Consider the following 25,655-nt stretch of genomic DNA (forward strand, 5'->3'; position numbering starts at 1 on the left):
GCTGCCCTAGATCAGATCTGTGGACTGTGTAAATTACTGTGCACAATTGGCCCGACCTACCTGGGATTTGTACAAGTGGTATTAACCACCAGGAGTGTTCAAAGGAGTAATATACTTTTCTTTGGCAAGTAGGAAGAAACTGGAGCATGTGGAGAAAGCCCACGCTGTTATGGGGGAGAAGGACCAAACTCCACATAGGCAACATCAGCGTACAATCTGCGAGGCAACAGCTCAACTGGCTCCACCGCTCTGCTGCCCCATTATCCCAGTTTCCATCAGATTCTCAGCTTTATTCAGCAGTTCCTTGGATTTATCAACAGAAGGATTATGGTACAAATGGAATAGATGAAACGGTTAATAGAAAGGGCCCTCAAAATACCTTATGGTCCTTTGAACATAATTATCTGATGAGAGCCCTGTGATGGCAATCTCTAATATTCCTAATGTCTCTAATGCTCATCATTTTCAATGATTTTACTGATTACGAATACTGATGTATGCATCAAGGGAATATAGGGCAACAATTCTTACTTCAGCGCTGTTCAGTTGTAGGAAAAAGGAAAATGGAGTGAACTGCAAACAAAGGATGAATAAGTAAAGGACTGTGTGATATCTTTGGGGGTGGGGGGTGTAGAAATCAGTAATGATCACGCCCCAAGGGATAACTCCCCTAATTCACTTTGAAGTATTACCAAACAATCTTTTACCTCTTCCTGGGAAATGAAACAGGTCCACAGTCATATATCTTCTCTCTATGTCAGCATCTGCACAAGTGTGTTTTTCCCATCAGCCCCGCCTCGGAGTGACTGCAGTGGTTTTTCTGCTCAAGTCCATAGAGAGTAGGACTTGAACCCACAACCTTGTGATTCAGAGGCAGGAGTGCTACCCACTGAACCAAGGAAAACATGATATTGTAGATGAGCCAAATAATGTTACTCATCCAATTCATCTGATCATGCAATGCCATATTTTCCCACACAATAATCACGACACGGCAAAAAGTAATTGAACCGATTGCTACAAAAATTACAGACTCACATTCATTGCATTTTTCTCTTGGTGAAATTTTGTTTTCTCCTGATCATTCTTATGGAAGAAATGCAGTACTTCCCACAAAGTTTAAATAATGGTTTATAAAATGAGGACTATGATCATTTTAAATTAAATTATTTGGTCCACCAAATTAATTAATATTACTAAGTCTTATTTTATTGAAACAATTTCACATTGTTGATCAATAATAATGATTTCATTCAATTTATGCAAGAGGAAGAATTAATGCTGTTGACAAGGGAGCAGAGCAGAGTGGCCTTAAAAGGATTAATTAAAGGTCATCACTGGAGGCCATCAACAAAATACATTTTATCTCAAAATATAAAGCAGCAGAAGATTTTCTCTTGGTTCTACATGGACTCTGAAGGCCACAGATGGATGCCATTCAGCAGTACCTCCCCAATATGATTGCCTCTCCAGAAATTCCCACCTTTCCCTTGGAGATTGGAAGTGAAGTGCACGGCTTCAACCACACCTTGAACCCATTCATTCCTCCTCCCAAGCCTTATCCTTGGGGATTACCTTCAGCTGCTGTTGGTGAAACAGTAACCTGATGTTCCTTTTCTTTAAATAAACATGATGCCAATGGAGGTGCAATAACTAGTGGCAGAACAGCTATTAAAGGGTGCTGAGATTTCTGGCCTTCTTACTTGAAAACCAAGCACTTAACTCAGGTCTGAAAATTGGCCAAAAGACAACTTCTAGCTGTCGTTTTGCAGCACAATAAAAAGGTGTAATGCATTCAAATAAATATAACACTCCCAAAATGTGAACACCTTTCAACTTTTGTAATCTCTTGGGTCTATCCCATTCTCATTAAGTGCAAGTCAAACGGCGCAAATGCTTATTATTTTATGATTCATCCCATCTCCCACAGATTTACCCAAATAATTGACAATGATGGTACATGGGGGTGTATGCAAAATAAGCCTTGAGTGATGCCGTGGCTTTAATAAGTCAGAAGTTATGCTGATATAAGTGTGACTCATGTGATCCTACAACACAAATGTATGTTCAATGCACCACTTCCAAAACAAACGTCGTGACACTGGCATGTTTGACAGATATTTTCCCTTGATTTTTTTCTCCCCTCTGCCTTTTCTTGGGATGTATTTGCTATAAAGTGTGACTAGTCATTTCTCAGGTGTAATATGAGCAGTAGCAGATACTCCAACATGCATTCAAAGCAAATGTCACCAATACCAAGGAGCTGATTGTTGACTTCAGGAAGGGTAAAACAGAGATGTCTAATCTAGTGATCATTGAGGGATCAGAGGTGGAGGGGGTGAGCACATTCAAGTTCTTGGGAGTCATTATCTTGGAGGATCTTTCCTGGACCCAATACATTCATGGTATTGTGAAGAGAGCAGGTCTGCACCTCTGCTTCCACAGGAGTTTGCAGAGGTTTGGTATGACATCAGAAACCTTGGCAGATTTATATGTGGATCCATGGGTATATTTATTGGGATATATGAATATAATTACGGCAAGTTTATGTTTGGATAAACCTCAAATTGCATTTATTCGGTTCACTTTGGCGGTGGCCAGAAAGTGTATAGCTGGAACTTGGAAAAATGATGTTGAATTGAATATATAAAGATGACATAATGAAATTCAGTCATGTATTTACTTAGAGAAAATAATATATAATTTACAAAATAACTATTTTTTTTAATTAAAATGTGGAGTTTGTATTTGGAATGCATGGGTTTAGATGTTAAATAAAAGTTTGGTATGTGACGAAAGATGTAAAAGGATGGCACACCTGTTATAATTTGATGTTATTGTGTTTTTTAAGCTCCGTAGGGGGGAGGGTGAGATAGGTGGGGGGGAGGGTGAGATAGGTGGGGGGGTAGAAGGGGGTAGTTTTATACTATTTTGTTTTTATTTTTGGCTGTTTAAAATTTTTAAATAAAATTTTCAAAAAAAAAAGAAACCTTGGCAAATTTCTACAGATGTATGGTGGAAAGTGTGCTGACTGGCTGCGTCATGGTCTGGTATGGGGTGACCCAATACCCTTGACCAAGGTCGTGGACACAGCTGAGGATATCACAGGCAAAACCCTCCCCACCATCACCTATGGGGAACGCTGCCGTCGTAGAGCAGGAGCAATCATCAAGGATCCACACCACTAGCACATGCTCTGTTCTCACTGCTACCATCAGGAAAGAGGTATAAGTGCCACAAGACTCGCACCCCCAGGTTCAGGAACACCCGCTATCCCTCCACCACCAGACTTTTCAACAATAAACTCAAACAGGGACTAATTTAAGGATTACTTTGGCAATTTATTGATTTATTTCCCTCTCTGTATTGCACAGTTTGTATGCATTTCTTTATTTGTTTCTTCTTCTTTCTTTGGCTTGGCTTCGCGGACGAAGATTTATGGAGGGGGTAAAAAGTCCACGTCAGCTGCAGGCTCGTTTGTGGCTGACAAGTCCGATGCGGGACAGGCAGACACGGTTGCAGCGGTTGCAGGGGAAAATTGGTTGGTTGGGGTTGGGTGTTGGGTTTTTCCTCCTTTGCCTTTTGTCAGTGAGGTGGGCTCTGCGGTCTTCTTCAAAGGAGGTTGCTGCCCGCCAAACTGTGAGGCGCCAAGATGCACGGTTTGAGGCATTATCAGCCCACTGACAGTGGTCAATGTGGCAGGCACCAAGAGATTTCTTTAGGCAGTCCTTGTACCTTTTCTTTGGTGCACCTCTGTCACGGTGGCCAGTGGAGAGCTCGCCATATAACACGATCTTGGGAAGGCGATGGTCCTCCATTCTGGAGACGTGACCCATCCAGCGCAGCTGGATCTTCAGCAGCGTGGACTCGATGCTGTCGACCTCTGCCATCTCGAGTACTTCGACGTTAGGGATGAAAGCGCTCCAATGGATGTTGAGGATGGAGCGGAGACAACGCTGGTGGAAGCGTTCTAGGAGCCGTAGGTGGTGCCGGTAGAGGACCCATGATTCGGAGCCGAACAGGAGTGTGGGTATGACAACGGCTCTGTATACGCTTATCTTTGTGAGGTTTTTCAGTTGGTTGTTTTTCCAGACTCTTTTGTGTAGTCTTCCAAAGGCGCTATTTGCCTTGGCGAGTCTGTTGTCTATCTCATTGTCGATTTGTTTACATGTGCACATTGTATACAGTTTTTTTTTTCACTATTAACTAAGAGGTAATTCTGCCTCACCCACAGAGAAAAGAATCTCAGTGTTGTATATGATATCATATATGTACTCTAGCAATAAATCTGAGACCTGAAATATGAAATATTCATTTTCACTATAAAAAATGAAGCAAAATCGATCCCAGCTACACCGAATCAGTGGAAGGGAAACCCATTTGATCAAGTCAATTTTTTTTAAAACTTAGATCTTGGAATTCTAAAAGAAAACCTGAAAATGCTGGAAACACTCATCAAGTCACAGAGCATCTCTTGAAAGTGAGACAGAATTCATGTTTTAGGTCTGAAGCCCTGAAGAGATCACATGAATCTGCCATTCTGGTAAACTGCTTTCGCACCACTACTGTGAGATGTTGACTCCCATTTTGTCCCTGTGCACAAAATAATTAAATTACTGCGAAAAGTAAAATTGATTGAAAATTGAGGATAAACAACATGGATTAACTGAGACTGATTTTCAGGGATTCACAGTTAACGTGTAACATATAGAGATTCCAAGCATACAGCTGGATGCTACTTTTTTTTTAAATTATTTTTCACACTATGAACCATACTGACCAAAATATGCACAAACATTTCCCTCTTGAATATACACAGTGTCATTTTCTCCCCTTTTCCCCCCTCCCTTTCCTCCCTCCTTCACCCCCCCCTCCCCACCCACTCAACGTTCAACATATATGATACATTAAACCCATTGAACTATGTCCTCACACAATGAAAATAAACAAGAAAATTGTGTCATCTACTTTTACACACTGGGTCAGTTCATTTCGTCTTCTTCTCCTTCCGTCACTTTAGGTGGTGGAAGTCCGCAGTAGGACATCTCTGTTGTGTTCCATGAATGGTTCCCAAATTTGTTTGAATACTGTGATGTTATTTCTTAAATTATATGTTATTTTTTCCAATGGAATACATTTATTAATTTCCATGTACCATTGCTGTACTCTCAGGCTCTCTTCTGATTTCCAGGTTGACATAATACATTTTTTTGCTACAGCTAAGGCTATCATAATAAATCTTTTTTGTACTCTTGTACAGAGTACAATGGCTTCTGAAACTTGCTTCTGAGTTAAAGGGGCTTTCTGGGGCAGGTTTCAGGTTGCCAATTCAGGTCCATCCACTCTAAGCAAATTTATCAGTTCTCCATTGGGACTCTTCTCCTTCCAACATTATGGCGAGACCTCCCATGAACTTAAGACTTTCCCTCACCACATTTTTCGCCACTCCTAACCACTAATCTGTTCTCTTAATAAATTCAGTATCTCCCAAAAAATTCAACATCCATCCATTTATTAACTCCAGACCAAACACATATGATTATCACAAGATTCTTGATTCCTTCCCAGCCGATAAATGGTAATCAACAAAGCTCTCAGTCTTTATTAAACTGCACGCCTCTCTCCCTGTACTATTAATTTCCCCTCCCTCCGTCCAGCACTCCTCACCAAATTCATGGATTTTCCAAATCTTAAAACAGGGCATCAATGACACCAGGACATTGATATCTCTGCAACAGTGCTATTCATCAGTTGCAAATGTGGACAGTGACTGGCAGTAGCAATTTATCAATTGAGGACAGCATTATCACCAAGTTTGATCCTGCTCCTGTCATTCACATAATATTCCTGTGGCAATCCTGCAGAGCAATCAATAATAGAAACCTTTTATCTAATTATAATTTCCTGTTTTTTCTTTGAGATAGTATTGGTAAAGTTTACAAAAGATTCAGTGAGGAAGAATCCAGACTAAAAACCAGGAAATCAGAGGATATTTTACTATGTGCACATGTTGCAATATAAAAATCTTCACATGGTCAGTGAACCATTTTAAAACTATTTTGACCTATCGTAAACACTTAACAACTTCTCACTTGTCAGGAGGCACAACAGTAACTGTAATACCTGATAAGACTGAAGCAGGCAAGGCTACTGGCCTCCTTAATGTCAACTTTCCATAGGAACTCCATCAAGAGAGTCCTGGTCGGATGCATCACAGTGTGGTACGGTTGGTGCAGAAAAATGTATCAAAGGTCAATCCACAGGAATGGCAGAGAGGATCTCTGGAGTCTCTCTCCCCTCTCCCCCCCCCCCCCCCACACCCATCAATGTGAACTACCGGGATCGTTGTCTGAAGAAGATGTGCTAAATCATTGAAGACCCCTTCCACCCTGAACACAGCATCTTTCTGCTGCTCCCACCGGGGAAGAGATAAAGGAGGATCAGAGCCAGCACCACCAGGCTGAGGAACAGCTTCTTCCCATGGGCAGCAAGAATGCCAATTGACCAAAGGAGCTGCTCACACTGACCATCCGAGACTCTTATATTCATTAAGCAATATTTATTTATTTATTTGTATGGTTTAAATACTTGTCCCATGTGTGTATTGTTTGTCCTACATATGTGTTATGTCTGATTGTGTGTCTGCGTGTTTTGCACCGACGACTGGAAAACACTGTTTCGTCGTATTGTACTTGTACAATCAGTTGACAAGGAACTTGACTTGACTCGACATCTCCACTGCTCCACATTCCAGTTTTCCTTTCACCCTACAGGTTCTGTTTTTAAATTGCGAAAGATTAATGAAGTCACTAAATTGTGGTATTCCTGATATTGCATCTCATGAGCAGTGTTTTGGAAAATTTGACTCCAATTTTATTTCTGTTCTTGACATGCTGTTTTGCCATTCTGCTGTCATATTTTAAGGAAAATACATTTCCTGTAATGATGATATATTTGTTTAGCAAATAAAACTAATTTTCAAAGCCAAAGTCCAGGAATCCACAAATATATGTTTCAAAATCAAACATTCACAATATTTATTCATTCAAAATTTTGTTTGTGATATTCTATTCAATGCATCGTCTCCAAGACAGTAACCATTCTATCCTTTCTTCAGAAAGTTTCCAAGAAGTTGCCAGCAAATATGGTGAATCTCTAGTCATCAAATTTGAGTTCAAAGTCTGGTCTGCCATTCATCCAGATATTTGTCAATTGGTGACTTACATACCTTGAAAATAATTCATCCCGGAGAAGCTGAGAAAACTGGATACACGACAGAGAGCCAACTTTGTTGGTCAACTGCTAATCCTCTCGAGCCACCAAGAAACTACAACAATATCCAACGGAAAGCTTGCCCTACGAGCCATTCTCCACAAATATCATGAGACAAGAAAGCAAAGGAGGGAGGAAAAAATGGATGGCTTACATTTCATATTGCAGTGGAAAACAAAGTCCTGTGGTACAGTTGTATGAGAAAGTACAAGATAATGAGCAAAAGCCTCGGGCCTAGACTGGAACGCACATGAAAAATCCTTGAAGGCAGTTTCAGATGTAAATGAAGTCTCAGACAAGAACAAGTTAGAAATACTTTGCAGAAATGCTTCTTACCTTGTTTACCAGCAGCTGTTCTGCATCATGCTTCAGAGGTCTGCCGGTACCATGACAGAAACCGTAGTCTTTAATACTTCCACAACTTTCATGGATTCTTGACATGTCCATTCCAGCTGCATCATAAGCTGAAAAAGAAAAATACCATATGTAATACAAAATGTCAAGGAGTGACCAGATGCAACCTTTGTTTGTAACAATCATGTCACTCATTTATACAGTCACATGTTTCTTGTAAAAACAATCTAAATGCAACTTCAGAAGACCATACCCAATTTATTTACATAAACACTCCAAAACCTGCAATATTTTACAAATTTTTAAATGCAGGTTAGAATGTAGAATAATGGCCCATTTCAAATGATTTGGAAACAGTTTTTACGATATGATTGAGGCTTGTAACCCACAATATGATAGCTATATCATTGCCTGGTAGAGCAATCGCAGATATATTCAGGAGAATTTGGAGTGGATCAGTGATTTCAAATTGAAATATAATACCGCCATCCAAAACCAAACCTGCCTCAAATTTATTGGTTTCAATTGACGGACATATTTCGGTTTATCTTAAATGAAAAACAGGTGAAAGTCTTGTTTTTTTTTAAATTTCAAAATTAAACTACCTGTATGTTCACAAGAAAAATATACACCAAGGAAAACGGTGCAAATTATTTTCACGTTCTTGGTGCCATATTAATTTTGTTACTGCATGTTGCAGTGTTAATCCTTTATTTTACTACCTGTATATTGCACTACTGACATTAATATTCCTTCCATTCCCTTTGGGGCTATTCCACCATACATGTTTAAGGGGCTTCTGACTGGTTTTAGCCTCTCAATGCCTGATAAGACCCAAGACTGTGGTTCGTCTCCTCAAAGCCCTTATAGTGGCTGCACCAAGTCTCAGTGCGTCTGTCAGTGAATACTCCTGCAGCCTGGAATGTGCTGGTCAGCAGCTTTGCATCATTGACCTCACTGTGCTGGAAAACTGACAAGGTTCGGACAGATCAAAGAGCATCTTTCATCAAACTGATGATCTATCTCTGGATGTCTATCTCTGAGTGTCTGGGGACAGCCCATAAATCAGAGATGTTGCCGATGATGAAATGTGACAAGTACCCCTTTTACTCAGAGGTCCCACTAAATTGGTGTGTCAACGACCCGTGTTTAAAGCCAGGTCGGGTCAGATCAGAGTGTTCGCACTGAACCGAGAAAAGCCAGTTCATTGTGACCTTTTACACAGGGACTTGCAGAATGCAGGGTTGAATATTTAGGAATACTTATTCTGTTCCTGAGTTCCACTTCCTTATTCTTTCCCTTATTTGAGATCAAGGAATAAGACCCTCTGAAGTGAATCCGAGATCCCAACAGTTCCTCTTTACTCTTTTTCTTCTTTTCTGTTTCTTTCCTTTCTATTTTCTACCTCGGGGTTTGTTGGGGAGGGAGGGGAGATGGGGCTGTTTTGAAATATGGAGAACCTGTATCATTGTTTTTTTTTAATTTCAATTTATGTATTTAGGTAATGGTTAATCCTCGATATGGGTTTGACCACAAAATTAAAATAAAGTATTCATATATACATAGTGACCCGGCATCCCAGTGCAAAGGGAAGTGGGACCTGCAGCATTAAAGCCTTGGCATCCCAGGAAAGTGGGTAAAGCTTTTACACAGGAGCTGATGCGAAACGCATTGGCTCTGATGCTACCTACCTTGAAGGGCAAGTATTGGGATGAAAATGACCCCCCCCCATCCCAGTTTCGTCACGTTCACACAGGTGCGAAATGGTAAAAAGGTGGTTAATTACTGCCTTTCAAAGGCAATGCAAAAGGGCCTAAGGATCCTTCTCCGTACACACTTAGCAATTTACACTTTCAGCCAACAAATGCATTGTCCAGGGAGGATGTGGTGTCTTTGAGGGTGTGGTGATATAGCCACCACTCCTACCGGCCCACTGCAGGGGGCAACCATTGTGCCTGCAGGTCGGTAACCCGGGAGGCTGGCCCCACCTTGCTCACTGTCAATCACCGGCCCATACAAAGACTCGAGTCGGCTCTTTCCTAAACCAGTCGGCACATGGAACCGAAGGATACACACACATCTGGTGCTTTCTACTTTAAGCTGATTAAAGCCTGTTGTACAGTCTTTCAAGTTTTGTGTTGTTTTCTGCACCACAGAGGGCTCTTTGGGAGCAGAACACTCGGCATGCCTTTGCCTCCAGTCCCGAGATTCCTGACCCAACTTTAGGGGCTAACTGTGGCATAATGATGTCTTCAGTAATGGAGTCTGCCTGCCATGTCTCAACTGAAGTGTTCCTAGAACAAGCATCCCAGCAGCACACTGCTGGAGAAAATATAAAGTCTAAGTTTAAGCACCCTCTGTGCACTTTGGAAGCTACACAAGAACCCTCAGTAATTTTCTAAGCTACCTTATTAGGCCACCTTGAAATGTTCCTTGAAAGTGACAAGATCAGCAAACCAATTTAATGTGCAAATGCAAAAAAAAATAAACAGCTGGTAGAGCTCAGCAGACCATGCTGCATCCATGAAGCAAAGGGAGGGTTGATGTTTTGAGTCAAGATCCTGCATCAGGACCATAAATATGATGTGCTCCTGTTTTTAAATTTAAATCAATTCTATTGATGGTGTCGCTACTGTAGTTGTAATTTAGAGTTTTGAGCTCCTGTTATGCTAGTATGTGCAGTTCAGTGTATATTGACATTAGGTGCCCATTTGATGCGAGAAGAAGGTCAAATACACTAAAACAGATTGAACATGTAAGTTCTCAGTCAAGTTTGGTAAAACTTCACTCAAAATAATTGTTTGTGTGATCTATTCTAGAAGAGTTGAATTTTACAAGATTAATGCCTAAAAAAATGAACTCCATGTAATCCACCTTCTTGACAGTAAATGCTGTTTTTCTGACAATTATCAGATCCATATCCTCTAGTTTAAAACTCACTTTGTTGTTCTTTCAGCCTTCCTCTGCTCTTATTCCCCTGCATCCTTTCTGCATGGCACTGATGACCAACTTCCTGCCTTCTGTTTATATCCCCATCTATTTCTGATATGTTGAACCACCCTGACTGTTGCCAGCTGACTGTCACCATCTGTTTCTGTACCTGTTCCATCTTTCACCACTTCAATTGCTGAGGTTCAAAACTTACTTTTGCAATGAGGGGTTTGACGTGAAAAATTATCAATCTCTCTTTCAAAGAATGAAAGTTTTTTTTGGAAGATGTAAGGTTCTGAGGAGGCGTGAGGAGATAAATACTGTGAGGCTGCTTCCCCCAGTGTTAACATTTAGAATGAGGTAATGGGGTAATGGATCAGCTACTTCAGATTGAGAGAAGAGAGAAATTCTGTCAGAAGTTCATGAAATTTTGGAATTCTTGCTCTTTGGAACCTAAGAACTCTCAAGTAGGAGAGTGAAAGATTACAAGGATATGGCTGTAAAGTGGAATAGAAGCCAAAAATCAAATCGATCCTCATGTTATGAAATGGCAGAAATGGCTTGTGTTGTACTTACATTTTTGCATCTTTATTCCACGGATGTTAGAGGAACAGAAAGGAAATACAGTAAGTGGCTGATAAGTAGCTATATGTTTGTGAAGAAGGAGGCGAGATTGTGAGGTGGTGAAAGGAAAATAGAAAGAGCATTGTTTAAGAGAAGAAAAACTGTGGGACAAGAACAAGCAAGAATACAAAATGAGAGCTACAATAGAGTGGAATTGAACAAGACGTGATATGATAATAGAAATGAAAATACAGAGATCAAGACATTTCAATCATCATGAATTAAATTACTCATATTTAAAAAGCCAGAACTCAGCCTCAAAAGGAAGGAGGTGGAGGATTAAAAGTATTTCTTAAGGGGAAGTGTGGAGGAAGGAAAGTGTTGGGGAGGACAAGAGCAGAAAAATAAAGATGGCATGACTGGATGGTGTAATGGGAACAAAATTGGAAAAGGAGGACCAAAGAGCAGAAGTCAGTTCAGCTTTACAAGTCAAGTTCATTGTCATCTGATTGCACAAGTAGAAACTGATGAAACAGCGTTCTCCCGTCCTCAGTGAAAAACATGTAGACATACAACCAGACATAACACACATACATGCAGACAATCAATACACATGCAAGACAAGTATTTAATATAAACAAATAAATAAATACATATTGTTTCATGAATATGAGAGTCTTGTATTGATGATGAATATGAGAGATGATGGTTAGTGTGAGCAGTTCTTGGAAAGGGGTCTAGCTGCCACAAAACTCGCACCACCAGGTTCAGGAACAGCTATTACCCCTCCAGCATCAGACTCTTCAACAACAAACTCAATCCAGGACTCATTTAAGGACTCTTACTTGTGCACTTTGTTGTTTTTTACCTCTCTGAATTGCACAGTAATTTAAATTTGTTTTATTGTTTTACATGTGTACATTGTGTACAGTTTTTTTTTGCTCTTTCAATAAGTGGTAGTCCTGCTTGACCTGCAAGAAAAAGAATCCCAAGGATGTATGTGATGTCATGTATGCAATCTTACAATAAATCTGAAATCTCAAATGTGAATCTGAAAATCCTTTGGTCATTCAGCATTGTCACTCCCCATGAAAAGAAAAAATTCCTTAGTCTGGTGGTGCTGGATCCAATACTCCTGTATCTGTTTCCCAATGGGAGGAGCTGAGAGATGTGGTGTTCAGGGTAGAAGGGACCTCAATGATTTTGCTCACCCTCTTTGGTCAATGATCTTGGTAGATCACATTGATGGGAAGTTGGGGTGGGGGGGAAGGGGAGGGAGACTCCAGTGATCCTCTCTCCTACTCTTATGGTCTGTAGATTGACCTCTGATCCATTTCTCTGCAGCAACCATACCACACTGTGATGCAGCCGGCCAGAATACTATCAATGGAGCTCCTGTAGGTTGGCATGATGGTGGCTAGAAGCCTTTTCCCGCTTCATTCTTCTCAGGAATGCATTTGCTGTTGTACCTTCCTGACAAGCAAGAAGATGTTGTGTGTCCATGATAGATCACTAGTTTAGTGAACTCGAAAGAACCTGGTGCTCTCTACTCTCTCCACTACTGATGTGTCGTGGAAGGTGGTCATTCCTGGTCCTCCTAAGTCCATGGCCATCTCCTTCATTTGTCCATGTTGAGACTCTAGATGTTTCTCTCACACTATATCATGAGATTTTCCACTTCTCTGTTGTGTAACTCAGTGTTGTCGTGGACAAATTAGGAATTATTGTAGAGTGGGGAAAAAAATCCACATATTGAGGAGCTGTAGCAGAATATAGTTGAATCAGATTCCATGAGGCATAGATTTGTATATTCAGGAAACAGATGGCTCCATCCGCACTGACCATCAAGTGTCCAGTTACCCAAATCCTACACATTCCATTTTCACTAACTTCACCAGATTCTACCCCACACTAACACACTTGGATCAATTTACAGGGGCCAATTAATATAACAATGTGTATGTCAAGGTGATATGGGAGGAAACTGAGGAACTCATGTCATCACAGGCAAATTCCGCACAGACCACATCAAAGGCCAGGACTTACTAGATTTGTACAAGATTACTATGGGCATAGATACAGTGGTCAATGAGTTCTTTTGTCCAGGGAAGCTATGGTCATAAACAGAGTACACCTGTTTAAGATGAGTGGTGGAAAGTTTCAGAGAGATGTCAAAGTTAGATATTTTATTTTTCACACAGAGAGTGGTGGGTACCTGGAATGCATTGCCAGAGGTAGTGGTTGAGGTTAATACAATAGGGACATTTGAAAGACTCTTTGACAGGCACAATGATGAAAGAAAAAAATTGAGCATTATTGACTGTGAGGGAGGGAAGGGTTAGATTGAGTGTGTGGAGTAGGTCAGCACAACAATGGAGGCTGAAGAGCCCTAACAGTGTTGAACTGTTCGATGTTAGCATACCTCACCTTATTTTGGATATTTCAACAAAATTCTTAGGAACAGGGTGTAAGTTATCAGATTTATATTGAAGAGGGCTGGACAGACAACGCAGAGACTAAAGTTGGAAAATCAAAAGTATCTCAAGGTTCCTTTTTTCAAAAAAACAATGAGCACAACTAGCTGTATCATAATATCTTTTTGGGGTAGAAATCTGCCAGCCTACCTCATAATTTCAGTGGAGCCCAAAATGTTATGTTGAAATACAAGAATAGACTACTTGACACCAACTCAAGCAGTGGTGCCAATCAATTGATAATATCTGAAGAATAGTATGTAAATTGGGAGAATTACACCAAACACCATCTAAGCAACCGATTGACCTGGTTGTCCTTACAGACACAATGGCAGAAGTCTATAGCCAAATTGCTGAGTCAGTTCTGTCAAACAAGAACACTTAGGGTAAGACAGTGATATGCAGGAAGGATGGAATAGCTTGGGAGTGCTTCTGATTGAAGTCTCATGAAATCAAGTCAGTGTTGCTCATCATAAGACAATAGGAGCAGAAATAGACCATCCAGTCCATCGAGTCTGCTCCACCCTTCGAATCATGGCTGATGTTTTCTTACTTTCAACTCCATTTTCCACCTTCTCCCTGGAACGTTTAACCCCCTTACTGATAAAGAACCCATCAACCTCCACTTTAAATTCACTCATTAACTTAGCCTCCAGAGTTGATGGGCAACAAATTCCACAGATTTACCATCCTCTGGCTAAAGACATTTCACCTCGCCGGCCACCCTCTCTGATTTGATGAATGAGGTTGCTCTAGTGGGTGACTTTAATTTCCCCAATTTTGACTGGGAATTTCTGACTATGCAAGGCTTAGATGGGGTAGAATTTGTTTTGTGAATCTGGGAGGTTTTCCAGAAACAGTATGGAGATAATCCAACTAGTGGCAGGACCACAAGAGACTTTGTACTGGGAAATTAACCTGGCCAGTTGGGGTTTCAGTGAGAGAGCATTTTGGGAACAGTAATCACAACTTTCAGTGATAAGATGGTTATGGGTGAAGTGCTAACTTGGGGGAGGGAAAATTTTAAACTATTAGGCAGGAGCTGGGAAGAATTGATTAGGAAGAGCTGTTATTGGGCAAGTTCACATCTAACGTGCAGGAGAGATTTGAATCAGAATTCAAGACTGACCAGGAAGAAAGAAAGTCAAGGATGGCAAAGTTTGGAGACAGGGGATGATCAGAAATGTTGTCAATTTAGTCAAGAAGTTAAATAGCATATGTACGGTTTAGGAAGCTGAAACAAGCTGCTTTTTTCTTCTTTGGCTAGGCTTCGCGGACGAAGATTTATGGAGGGGTAATGTCCACGTCGGCTGCAGGCTCATTTGTGGCTGACAAGTCCGATGCGGGACAGGCAGATACGGTTGCAGCGGTTGCAAGGGAAAATTGGTTGGTTGGGGTTGGGTGTTGGGTTTTTCCTCCTTTGTTTTTTGTCAGTGAGGTGGGCTCTGCAGTCTTCTTCAAAGGAGGTTGCTGCCCGCCGAACTGTGAGACGCCAAGATGCACGGTTGGAGGCGATATCAGCCCACTGCGGTGGTCAATGCAGCAGGCACCAAGAGATTTCTTTAGGTAGTCCTTGTACCTCTTCCTTGGTGCCACTCTGTCACGGTGGCCAGTGGAGAGCTCGCCATATAACACGATCTTGGGAAGGCGATGGTCCTCCATTCTGGAGACGTGACCTACCCAGCGCAGTTGGATCTTCAGCAGCGTGGATTCGATGCTGTCGGCCTCTGCCATCTCGAGTACTTCGATGTTAGGGATGAAGTCACTCCAATGAATGTTGAGGATGGAGCGGAGACAACGCTGGTGGAAGCGTTCTAGAAGCCGTAGGTGATGCCGGTAGAGGACCCATGATTCGGAGCCGAATAGGAGTGTGGGTATGACAACGGTTCTGTAAACGCTAATCTTTGTGAGGTTTTTCAGTTGGTTGTTTTTCCAGACTCTTTTGTGTAGTCTTCCAAAGGCACTATTTGCCTTGGCGAGTCTGTTGTCTATCTCGTTGTCGATCATTGCATCCGATGAAATGGTGCAGCCGAGATAGGTAAACTGGTTGACCGTTTTGAGTTTCAGGTGTTGAGTAGAAGGAGAACAAATAACATATTGCGAGAGGTACTGCCAATGAACCATGGAAGGAGAATTAGGAGAATACAAGAATAGAAGTAATAGAAGCAGAAGTAGACTATACAGCCCTCACTGAAGAAAACCATGGAAAATCCTGAGCCTCCTCTACTTTTCAGACAGTCTCTGATCCCTTTGGTGTCCAAAAACGTATCTCTGGATAAAAGAATGTAAGATAAATAAAAGGCTTATCAGATTTCAAAGTGGCACAATGTTTTGTTTTGCATTCGATTCCAGGATAAAAATAAATGAAGGGGACAGTATGATAATATTGAATCTGAATCCCCAAGTTTTTCTTATATTTTGCATCAAATGTACACTTGCCCAAAAACAGTGACATAAAGGGGAATGGCCAAAATAGAAAGACTGGAAAACCAAAGAATAATAGTGGAGTGGGTCAGGCATTGGGAAGTCATAATGCTGAAGAGATATCAAGATGAGGCATGGAAGATTGGGGCTGAGTGCACATGAAAGGCTTTATATAGGAGTTAGATATTTAGATCCTGGCAAATGAAATTGGCAGGGCAGGTGATCAAGTCGTATTAACCATGTGTATGGATATTGTGTTCAAGAATCCACTGCCAGGTTGCAATCAAAACAAAAACATGTTGGAAACACTCAGAAGGTCAGGCAGCATCTGTTGAAAGGGGAAGAGTTAAGCTTTGGGTTGATGAACATTCTGGTTCTCTATCCGCAAAAGCCATCTGAGCTCCTCAGTGCTTCCTGCATTTTCCTATTTTATTTAAGGTTTTCAGGATCTGAAGTTTTTTTAATATTCTTACAAGGTGAGGTGTAAGAAACTTGCAAAAACAAAAATCAAGAAGTGAAAACAACAAATGCTGAGTTACCTTTGCTAATTCTAATAACAATCTAGAATTTTCATAATTGATACAATTGGGGGAGATACAAATCTCCCCGGTATCCTGATCCAATCACTTTTGAATAACACATATGAGAGAGGGCAGAATGGATAAGGTTTGACTCATATCTTATTTATTTTCACATATCTTGACAAATCTCTTGGCAAAGGCTTAACGATTGATGCTTATTTCTGCCAACATCCATGGAACCATACCACCATGGGAATTAAGGGGCTAGAGATTATTTTGCACATGCAACATTTTTTTTCAACCCACTACATAAACAAATTTACTCCAAAAGCATCTCAGAGCAGCATCAATAAGCATGACTATACAATTCAAAAAAAAATATTCTGGATTACAAATAGCTCGCTTGAACACAAAGGCCAACATTCAGGCAAATTAATGTCATATGATATGTGCAATTCCATTTTTCTGATCATGTAAGTATCATTCCAACTGAAGGAGGAATCAGGTAGAGAGAGGAAGCTTACATTTTCATTTGAGTCATCTGCCTCGAGTTTGAAACATCAATGTTCTTTCATTGTTTTTTTTTGCTATATAAAGTAACCTGATGAAGGGCTCAAGCCTGAAACGTTGGTTATTGCTATTTATAATGTTTGCTATTTAAAGTACGCTATTTGACACCAAGTTTGAGAAAAGCTGGGGAGCTTTTTATTGTGTTTTTATTTCAATCATGGTGTCTGCAGACTTTCATGTTTTATTTCCTCCATCTGTCTCTCTCACTCTCTCTCTCTTTCTATATGTTTTAACTAGTTGTACTGCTTGATAAACTTGAAGTTGACTGCATGAGCATGGGACACACAAATCTTTCAGATGTACGGCCCTCAGCCTGACTTGGAAGTACAACAGTATTCCTTCACTACCGTCCCAGAGCACTCCAGATATTAGGTTTGCCATTGCCACCCAGGTCTTATGAATTAATAAATTAAAGATGTCAAGTATCACGTCAAGCTTCTCACGTAAATATCCTCACTCCTTTCCTCCCTCCTCAAGCAACTTCTCATCCCTGATATGAACCTTCATCTCTACTCTCCTTCCCTGTCCAAGTTTGCTGTCTTAGTCCTTCCTCAATCTTTGCTCTGGCCACATCAGTGACAGGGATCTCCCAGTGGCTAACCCCTTTAGTTCTGTGCCCCACTCTCACGTTCACATGCCAGTCCGTGGTCTCGTACACTATCCCACCAAAACTACCCGTAAATTGGCAGAACCACACTTGATTTTCCGTCTGGGCACACTCCAATCAGATGGCCTTCACAGTAACTTCTCCAGTTTCTGCTAACCTACTCTCCATTCTCCCTCCCCTTTTACCTTCCTCCATCTCTCCACTGCAATTGAATTATTGCTCAGTCTTCCTGTATCTAGCTCATTGGAGCACCAATTTAAACACCTCATTCAAAAACTACAGTTTTGACAGAGGATAGCAGAATTTTTTGAGAGAATATTACATAATACAGTAAAACCCTAGGTATCTGGCACCTATGGGGATTGATAAGTAAATTTTCCAGTCGCTTGAGATTGTGTGATTGGCAAACTGACCACTAGGGTGCGCTGATTTTAAATTTTCATCTTTTTTAACCTTTTTATTTTCTTCAATTTTTTTTGTTGGTTGCTTGAATTTCAGATAATGGGGATTTTTACTGTATTGTTATTTAATTTCTACGCTGAGATTTGAAGTTGACAATTACATTGGAAGTTTAAGTTTACAATAATTAAAATAATGTGGATTGAAACAGTTTTCTGCAGAACAATATAGATCAAGTCAAAAGGCATTTGTGTGCTCACCTGTCAATGATATCATTTGACTTTTCCACCCAACTTGATCAAGTCCTATTGGTGTGCTCTGGGACATGTGCAGAGGCCGGTTCGTGTGGGAGACGGCTCTGAAGGGTGGAGCATGGTGTGGTGGTGGTGGGCGGCAAGTTGCTGGCTGCAGATGGAGAATATTAATCAGAGGCATGACTGATGGAATAGAATAAAGTTGATTAATATACGTTTTGAATATCTCAAACAAAATTTCATAATTCAGTGCACCATCCAGCCCCTGATCAAAGTGATGTCTTAAATATCAGACCCGGGTTGACTAACATTCAATCTATTGTAAATTTTGTGTCAAGAATTATGCTCCATTTGTATTTCTTTGGCATCTATAGATTATTAACTTATCATTGGATTCAGATTTAATTTGCAAGAGGAAAATGTTGACAGAGCCACACATGTACCCATTCTATTTAATTTAGACGCACAGCACGTGTGGAGAGTAGAGATGAAGGTTCATATCAGGGATGAGAAGTTGCTTGAGGAGGGAGGAAAAGAGTGAGGATATTTACGTGAGAAGCTTGACGTGATACTTGACATCTTTAATTTATTAATTCATAAGACCTGGGTGGCAATGGCCCTTTGGCCCGCGAACTCGTGCCAGCCAATTACATCCAATTGATCTAGAATCCCAGTACATTTTGAATGGTGCTGGAACACCTGGAGGAAACCATGCAGACGCGGGGAGAACATACAAACTCCTTACGGAGTTTAGACCTGGGTCGAACCTGGGTCTCTGGTACTGCAACAGCGTGGCACAAACTGTGGCACCCCTAAACTAAACTAAGTTCTCTGACAACACAAATGAACACTAAAGACGCTGAAGCAAAGAAATCGTATTGTGCTGCTCTGAAAGGGTTAATGGCATTGGATCTGAGAAATTAAGACATGTTTTTGCTGGACATCTGTAGATTTTGTTTTGTGAAATAAAATGTGTCTATTTGACAACAGTTGTCAGTGATCCCTTTTCGGATGCCAGATTGGACTTCTGAACACCTACTCATGCTTAAAACCATGATTATGGCATCTGCTATGTTCAAGGTAGCATATTATTAAACCTAAAACAAGCATGAGCCTGCTTCAATGAGTCTTCACCAAGATAGTAAACTGGTCACCGTCCAGAGGAGATGAGCATAGTTTGCAAAAATCCTTAAGTATAAATAATCAAAAGAATTGAGTTTAGAGAAACTGAAAAATAATGACAGCATAGTTGGTGTAACGGTTAGCACAACGCATTTACAGCGCCAGTGATAGGAACTGGACCGTGGTTTGAGACCCATGCTGTCTCAAAGGAGTTTGTACATTCTCCCTGTGTCTGCGTGGGTTTTCTCTGGGAGCTCTGGTTTCCTCCCACCGTTCAAAAACGTACTGGGGGTGTAGGTTAATGGGGTGCATATTGGGCAGTAGGACTCGTGGGCCAAAATGGCCTGTTACCGTGCTGTATGTCTAATTTTGTTTTAATAATAAAAATAACACAGCCTAGTTTAGGAAATCTATAAGTCTGGATCCAAAAGCATGTGACTTTGAACATAACTTGACAACAAATTAAGTACTTAAAACATGTTTTGACTCTGTGATTAAACAATCTTTTCCTCAGTCAGGCATGAAGACTGACACAAGCAACCAAGCTATTTACAGACTTTTCTGTGCATTAAGGCATACTGCTGGTTGTCAGGTGCTCAGACATCTGGAATGAAAAATACTGGAGTTAGCAGTAAAAAAATAAAATTCACATTGAGAATAAAATCAAAATCAATACAACTTATCTATAAATTAGATAAACATTAGATCAGCAGGCAAGCAATCTTTTTATTTGACAATGCCAATCTCCTGATTCAACTCAACACAGTTCCTCAATTTATTTATAACTTGGTAAAAGAATTTGTGCAATGCAATGTGAGGAGTATATTAATATTGCTATTAATGAATATCATGCAATCATTTTAAATTGTACTCCAATATTTTACTGATATTGTAGCACAATTTCAATTCTATTCACAGAAATAACATTTTCAGAGTGTGAAAGTTGTGAATAACTGCCTCAGAATGCTCTTTATGGGCAATGATAATCTTTCTGCAAATATTGAACCCAACTGTTCTTCTGTAGTGTAGAGTAAATAGCAATTTTATCACAGCATGACAATAATTGCAATTAGGTGCAATTATCAGCTAGTTCTTTGTTTTTCTTTTCCCTGAAGAACAAATGGAGCTAGAAAAATTGGCCAATATTCTGGCCTTATATAATGGCCATCAGGAGAGATGAAAACAAAATCACAGCATCTCCAGACTTTCATATTTCACTATGGAAAGGTGAGTAGTCATTCTGCTGCTTCCCATTTCAAGACCCACCATGGCTACCTAATGGATAAGGCTGTGAACTAAACCCAAACACACACTAAGGGTTCAGTGACATTGCTGGCAATCACATTCCAATTGGCCTCAGTATTTCGAGACTGGAGGTGGACCAAGCCCTCCAATACATGGAAGCTGTGCGGAAACTCCAACTGGAAGTATGTTCACGAGTGGATGTCATACGATGACATATTGAAGCCTGACACCACTACTCACACATTGCCCTTCAATTATGGTTTTTTGACTGCAGGCATATAACAGCACAATCAAGGAATTTTGCGGCTACACGGCTGAAAAGGAACGTGCAGGAATTTGGAGTCAATTCCTGTATCACAATTTATCCCGCAGGACCCCTACAACTTTTTGGAGGAAGCTTGCAAAGTAAATAGTACCAGAAAAATTCATTGACAGTTATCCATTCTACAGCACGTCCAACCACTGGGACTGTTGCACTCAGGCACTTGCAGTCTAAAAAGGCGCCCAGTGTGAACAACCACACAGGTAGTAATTATGAGTTTTTTTGCGATTTTCCCGACATTGCAGTCTAAAAACCATAAATGTCTGGATTCACACATCCAGATGACCACATAGATACACAAAGAAAGGAATTTTAGCCAAGGGAAGGAAAGAACAAGACAGATGAATCGGTACAATAATTCATTTTTGTTTTCACTCCAAAGAGTTGATGCATTGAACTGCAGTAAGGTGAGCACTTCTGATGTAAAATTATAATGGATGCAGTTGTTTCTATATTTTATTATATTAGATGTTCTTTTGCTATTATAATCTCTTTTGTTTTATGATTTCTAACTTCGACCCCATTTAAGAGGTAGTGCTATTGTGTCACCATCACTTTTGTTTCAAAAGGATCTATCACTTGCCTTTCAGGCATAGTTCTCATTTTATTTTAAATGCCACTAATATATGAGGAGCAACTTTAAATCAATATAAACATCCCATAGCTTTTGATCAATATTACAAGAATAACAGTTGATGCCAGGCTGCATGAAGTAAAATTAGAACTGGCTAAATATTTATCCAAAGTGGTAGGTTTTATGCATTGAATTAAAGGAGGAAGGAGGCAGAAAGAGAGACATATCAGGTCACAGTGTCAGGATTTATAGCCCAGGCATTTAATGGCAGGACCAGATGTGCAGTGATAAAAATCTGGTATCCCTGAAGTGCCAGAGTTGGAGAAACACAGAAATTCTGGAGATCTGTAGGGATTAGAGTGCCCCACTGAGTGACTTGGAAGTGAGAATAGGAATAGGTTAGGAATGGCAATGATTCCTATGGCATGTCTGTTCTTTCCTGAAAACCTGACTTTGGTTTTAATTTGGAGGCCTTTGAACATCAGTAATTCTGATCAATAGCTGGAGGAACTCGAGCTAATTGGTAATGTGCCGCTTCAATATCATTGTATCTCAATCGTTCTCATCCAAAGTTGAAACCAGCTTCCCAACAGATCATGGAAAACAGATACAAATGAGAGGAGGAATCGTGGAAGATTGTCCCTTCTCTCACCTGAAACCAATTGCAGCACACCGCCCTCTGCCCCACCTTAACCTTCGCACACACAAGGGACCAGATCTGGCCATTTTTGGTCTGCTGGGATTGGCACCATGTTGAGAAATGCCATTGCTTATTTAAAAACCAGCATCGATTATTTAACACCATGAGCATTCCCTCTTCATTATTTACTTTGAGTTAAGTGGAATTAAAATGTTAATAATTGAACTCAACACCATTTATAAGTGGCTCACATACCTTCAGTAAAACTCGAGAAGAGATTTGATATATTTAGTACCTTATTGATTAAATTGTGCAAATTGAAAATTAGAAGTAAATGCATTTAAGAGGGTTGATGAAAAAGGAAGAAAAGTACATAGTAGAAGTGTTCTGAGATTTTCATGCAGTTATTTTCAGGCAGTCAATGTTACAAAAGAAATTCTGCAGAAAAGCAGCCAGACTTTCATTAGTCCAAATATCCAAGAGCAAAGCTGAATTTAGATGAATACTGGAAGAGAAAAAGCCAAATCTTACTTGGAGAAGATTGCTTGTTTTCTCACAATGTCCAACAAGTGCTGCTCCATCTATCACAGAGAACGGCCTTTGCCTCGCACCTTTGCTTCTGAGCTTTATCTTGACGGCTGGTGAAGAGTTGTTACAAGTTCCATTTCCAAGTACTGTCGCATCTGCTGGCACTTTGGACCTCATGGTGAGCTCTGCTGGAGCAGGTGAGCTATCCATTGGGAGTATGGCTTGCAAGTCACAAAACTGACTGCAATCTGACACGGGACGTGGCTGCTTTCCACCATTTGCATTTGGTTGGCTGCTCTTTATTTCTTCCAATTTTTTGAGATTTTCTTCATGATATAGACCACCAACTTTCTCCATTGCAGAAACCTTGTGGATTTAAATGTCACTTATTTAACGTGTTTCTTTAAGCTGCATATCCCAAACATTACATTTGAAAAATTATCCATCATTTAACTGTCAGTCTGATTTCATTTCTTCATTCTACAACAGATCTTTCACCACACATGGCCAGTTCAGTGGTGCACAACAGCACAGACTTTGTTGCTTTGGAATTTGCAGCAATGAATTTTGTCAACAGCACGCAGCCCTCTTGATGAAACTTAATGGCCATCATTAAATTTCAAACCTTTAAGGTTACCTAAATGCTTCTTAATATTCCACAACATTGTGTTCACCTAAACTTTACATTCAGAACCATTCTTTCTCTGCTAACTTTACCATCTCCAAAATTTTTACAGTAATTACATTTCAGAAATAATGACTGTAAATCAATTCCCAGGAGTACTTTTTCTTCATTTGCAGTTTAATACATTTCTAAAGTTTATTTAGCAGAAACTAAAATTTGCAATAGTATTTTCCTCATGTTTCAGACCTCTTAATTTTAAAATTACTCACTTTATTTGAAATAGCCTCTCATTCTCCATAAATAACAAGCAATGTAGATAAACCTAACTCAAGTTGTGATATCACCAATGTGTATATGCACAGGTTGGAGTGTAGGAAGACTGTGATTGGCTGAGAGTGTAGCCACACCTATTGGCAGGTCTTAAAGGGTTGCTCCCAGGCAGACCAGGTCATTCTGGACTGGTCGACCTACATGTGATACGCTCCAGTCTTCTAGTTAATAAAAGCCTTTGATTCTTTCGACGCGCTCTACACAAGTAAGTTTGAGAATGGTGTGATATATTTATTCTTCCTATGATCTTCAAACTGAAATGAGGGGAAGTTGCTCTGAATACTGAAGGATAAAGTAGCATCAGTGAACCTTGGGCAATTGTAAACACCTGGCATTCCAAATGTGTGTTCAAAACTCAAATAACCATAGTTACTTTTGTGAAATTTGAAAAGGTTTACCTAAATCTGTATTTTAAGCATTAAAATTGAAATGCCAGGAGTAAACAGGATAAAAGAAAATTATGGATCACATTCAGAGCAATTTGTGACATTCCTTAGGTTTTATTAATTTGGAATATGGTGTCACACAGGAGACAGCCATTCTGGAAGAACAAACAGTCAACTGGACGAACACATGGGGTCAAGCAGCATCAGTGGAAGATAGTTTCGAAACTATTTTGGATGGGTGAGAGATTGGAGTAGGTTAGGGGAGTGGGGAAGATGAGGTGGTTGGTGCCACATCAAGAATTAGGAATGAAAAAGTCAAGAGAGGATAAAAGAACTGAAAGTGGTGTCCAAGAGGAAGGAGAGTGGTAGCAATAATTTTGGAGGGGTTGAGGTTAGAGTGGGTTAGGGGAGTGGAAAAGTCTAGGTCAGTGGTTTTTTAACTTCTTCTTTCCACTCACATCCCACCTATACCCAAAAGGGGTCAATATATTGGCAGCTAGGTTTGGTACAGCCGTCGGGTGCGGTTTAAACTAATTTAGCAGGGGGGTGGGAACCTGTATGATAAGGCAAAGGACAGAAAAGATAAAACAGGAAAAGTTAGGTTAGGCAGCGAAAGTTTAAAAATCAGAAAGAGCAAGGAGGGTGAAAAAAGTAAATCTGAAGGCTTTATATCTTAATGCGAGAAGCATTCGGAACAAGGAAGATGAATTGGCTGTGGAAATTGAAATAAACAAATATGATTTGATTGGGATTACAGAAACACGGCTGCAGGGTGGGCAAGATGGGAACTTAACATCCCGGGGTATACGATATTTACAAGGGATCGGCAAGAAAGAAAAGGGGGTGGGGTAGTATTGATGGTGAGAGAAGGGACCGACACGATTGACAGAAAGGATATCAACTCGGAAGATGCGGAATCTATATGGGTAGAACTGAGGAATAGCAAGGGGCAGAAAACGTTAGTGGGGGTGGTATATAGGCCTCCAAATAGTAGTGTAGAGGTGAGGGAAGGCATTAAAAGAGAAATTAGAAAAGCGTGCAATAAGGGAACAGCTGTCATCATGGGAGACTTTAATTTGCATATAGATTGGACTAGTCAAATTGGTAAAAATACTGAGGAGGAGGAATTCCTTGAATGTTTACGAGACGGTTATCTAGACCAATATGTCGAGGAACCAGCTCGGGAGCAGGCCATTTTAGATTGGGTATTATGCAATGATAAGGGGCTAATCAACAATCTTGTTGTACGAGGCCCTTTGGATAGGAGCGATCACAAAATGATTGAATTCTCACTCGACATGGAGAGTGATGAAATTAAAACCGAGACTAAGGTCCTGAATTTAAATAAAGGGAATTATGATGGTATGAGACGGGAGTTGAGTAAGATTGATTAGGTGGTGTTTATGGGGAAGTTGACTGTGGATAGACAATGGAAAGCATTCACAGATCTAATGGAGAAATTGCAAAAATCGTTTATACCGGTTTGGCATAAATATAAACCAAAAAAGGTGAC

General features: G+C 40.3%; 1 protein-coding gene across 5 annotated transcripts in view; it reads right to left on the minus strand.

Annotated features, from left to right (window-relative positions):
- LOC138740383 (rho guanine nucleotide exchange factor 9) overlaps window positions 1–25,655 on the minus strand; it is a 311,246-nt gene that overhangs the window by 205,005 nt on the left and 80,586 nt on the right. For 3 of the 5 annotated variants that reach the window (XM_069892951.1, XM_069892950.1, XM_069892953.1), the window contains exons 3-5: window positions 22,805–23,167; window positions 18,377–18,521; window positions 7,609–7,736 (exon numbers count right to left, since the gene is read on the minus strand). In XM_069892951.1, the coding sequence (XP_069749052.1) occupies window positions 7,609–7,736; window positions 18,377–18,521; window positions 22,805–23,167 (636 nt within the window). The remainder of the gene's footprint in view (window positions 1–7,608; window positions 7,737–18,376; window positions 18,522–22,804; window positions 23,168–25,655) is intronic. The other 2 variants (XM_069892952.1, XM_069892954.1) reach the window with 1 other exon arrangement.

Source organism: Narcine bancroftii, chromosome 8, assembly GCF_036971445.1.
Source record: "Narcine bancroftii isolate sNarBan1 chromosome 8, sNarBan1.hap1, whole genome shotgun sequence".
NCBI lineage: Eukaryota > Metazoa > Chordata > Chondrichthyes > Torpediniformes > Narcinidae > Narcine > Narcine bancroftii.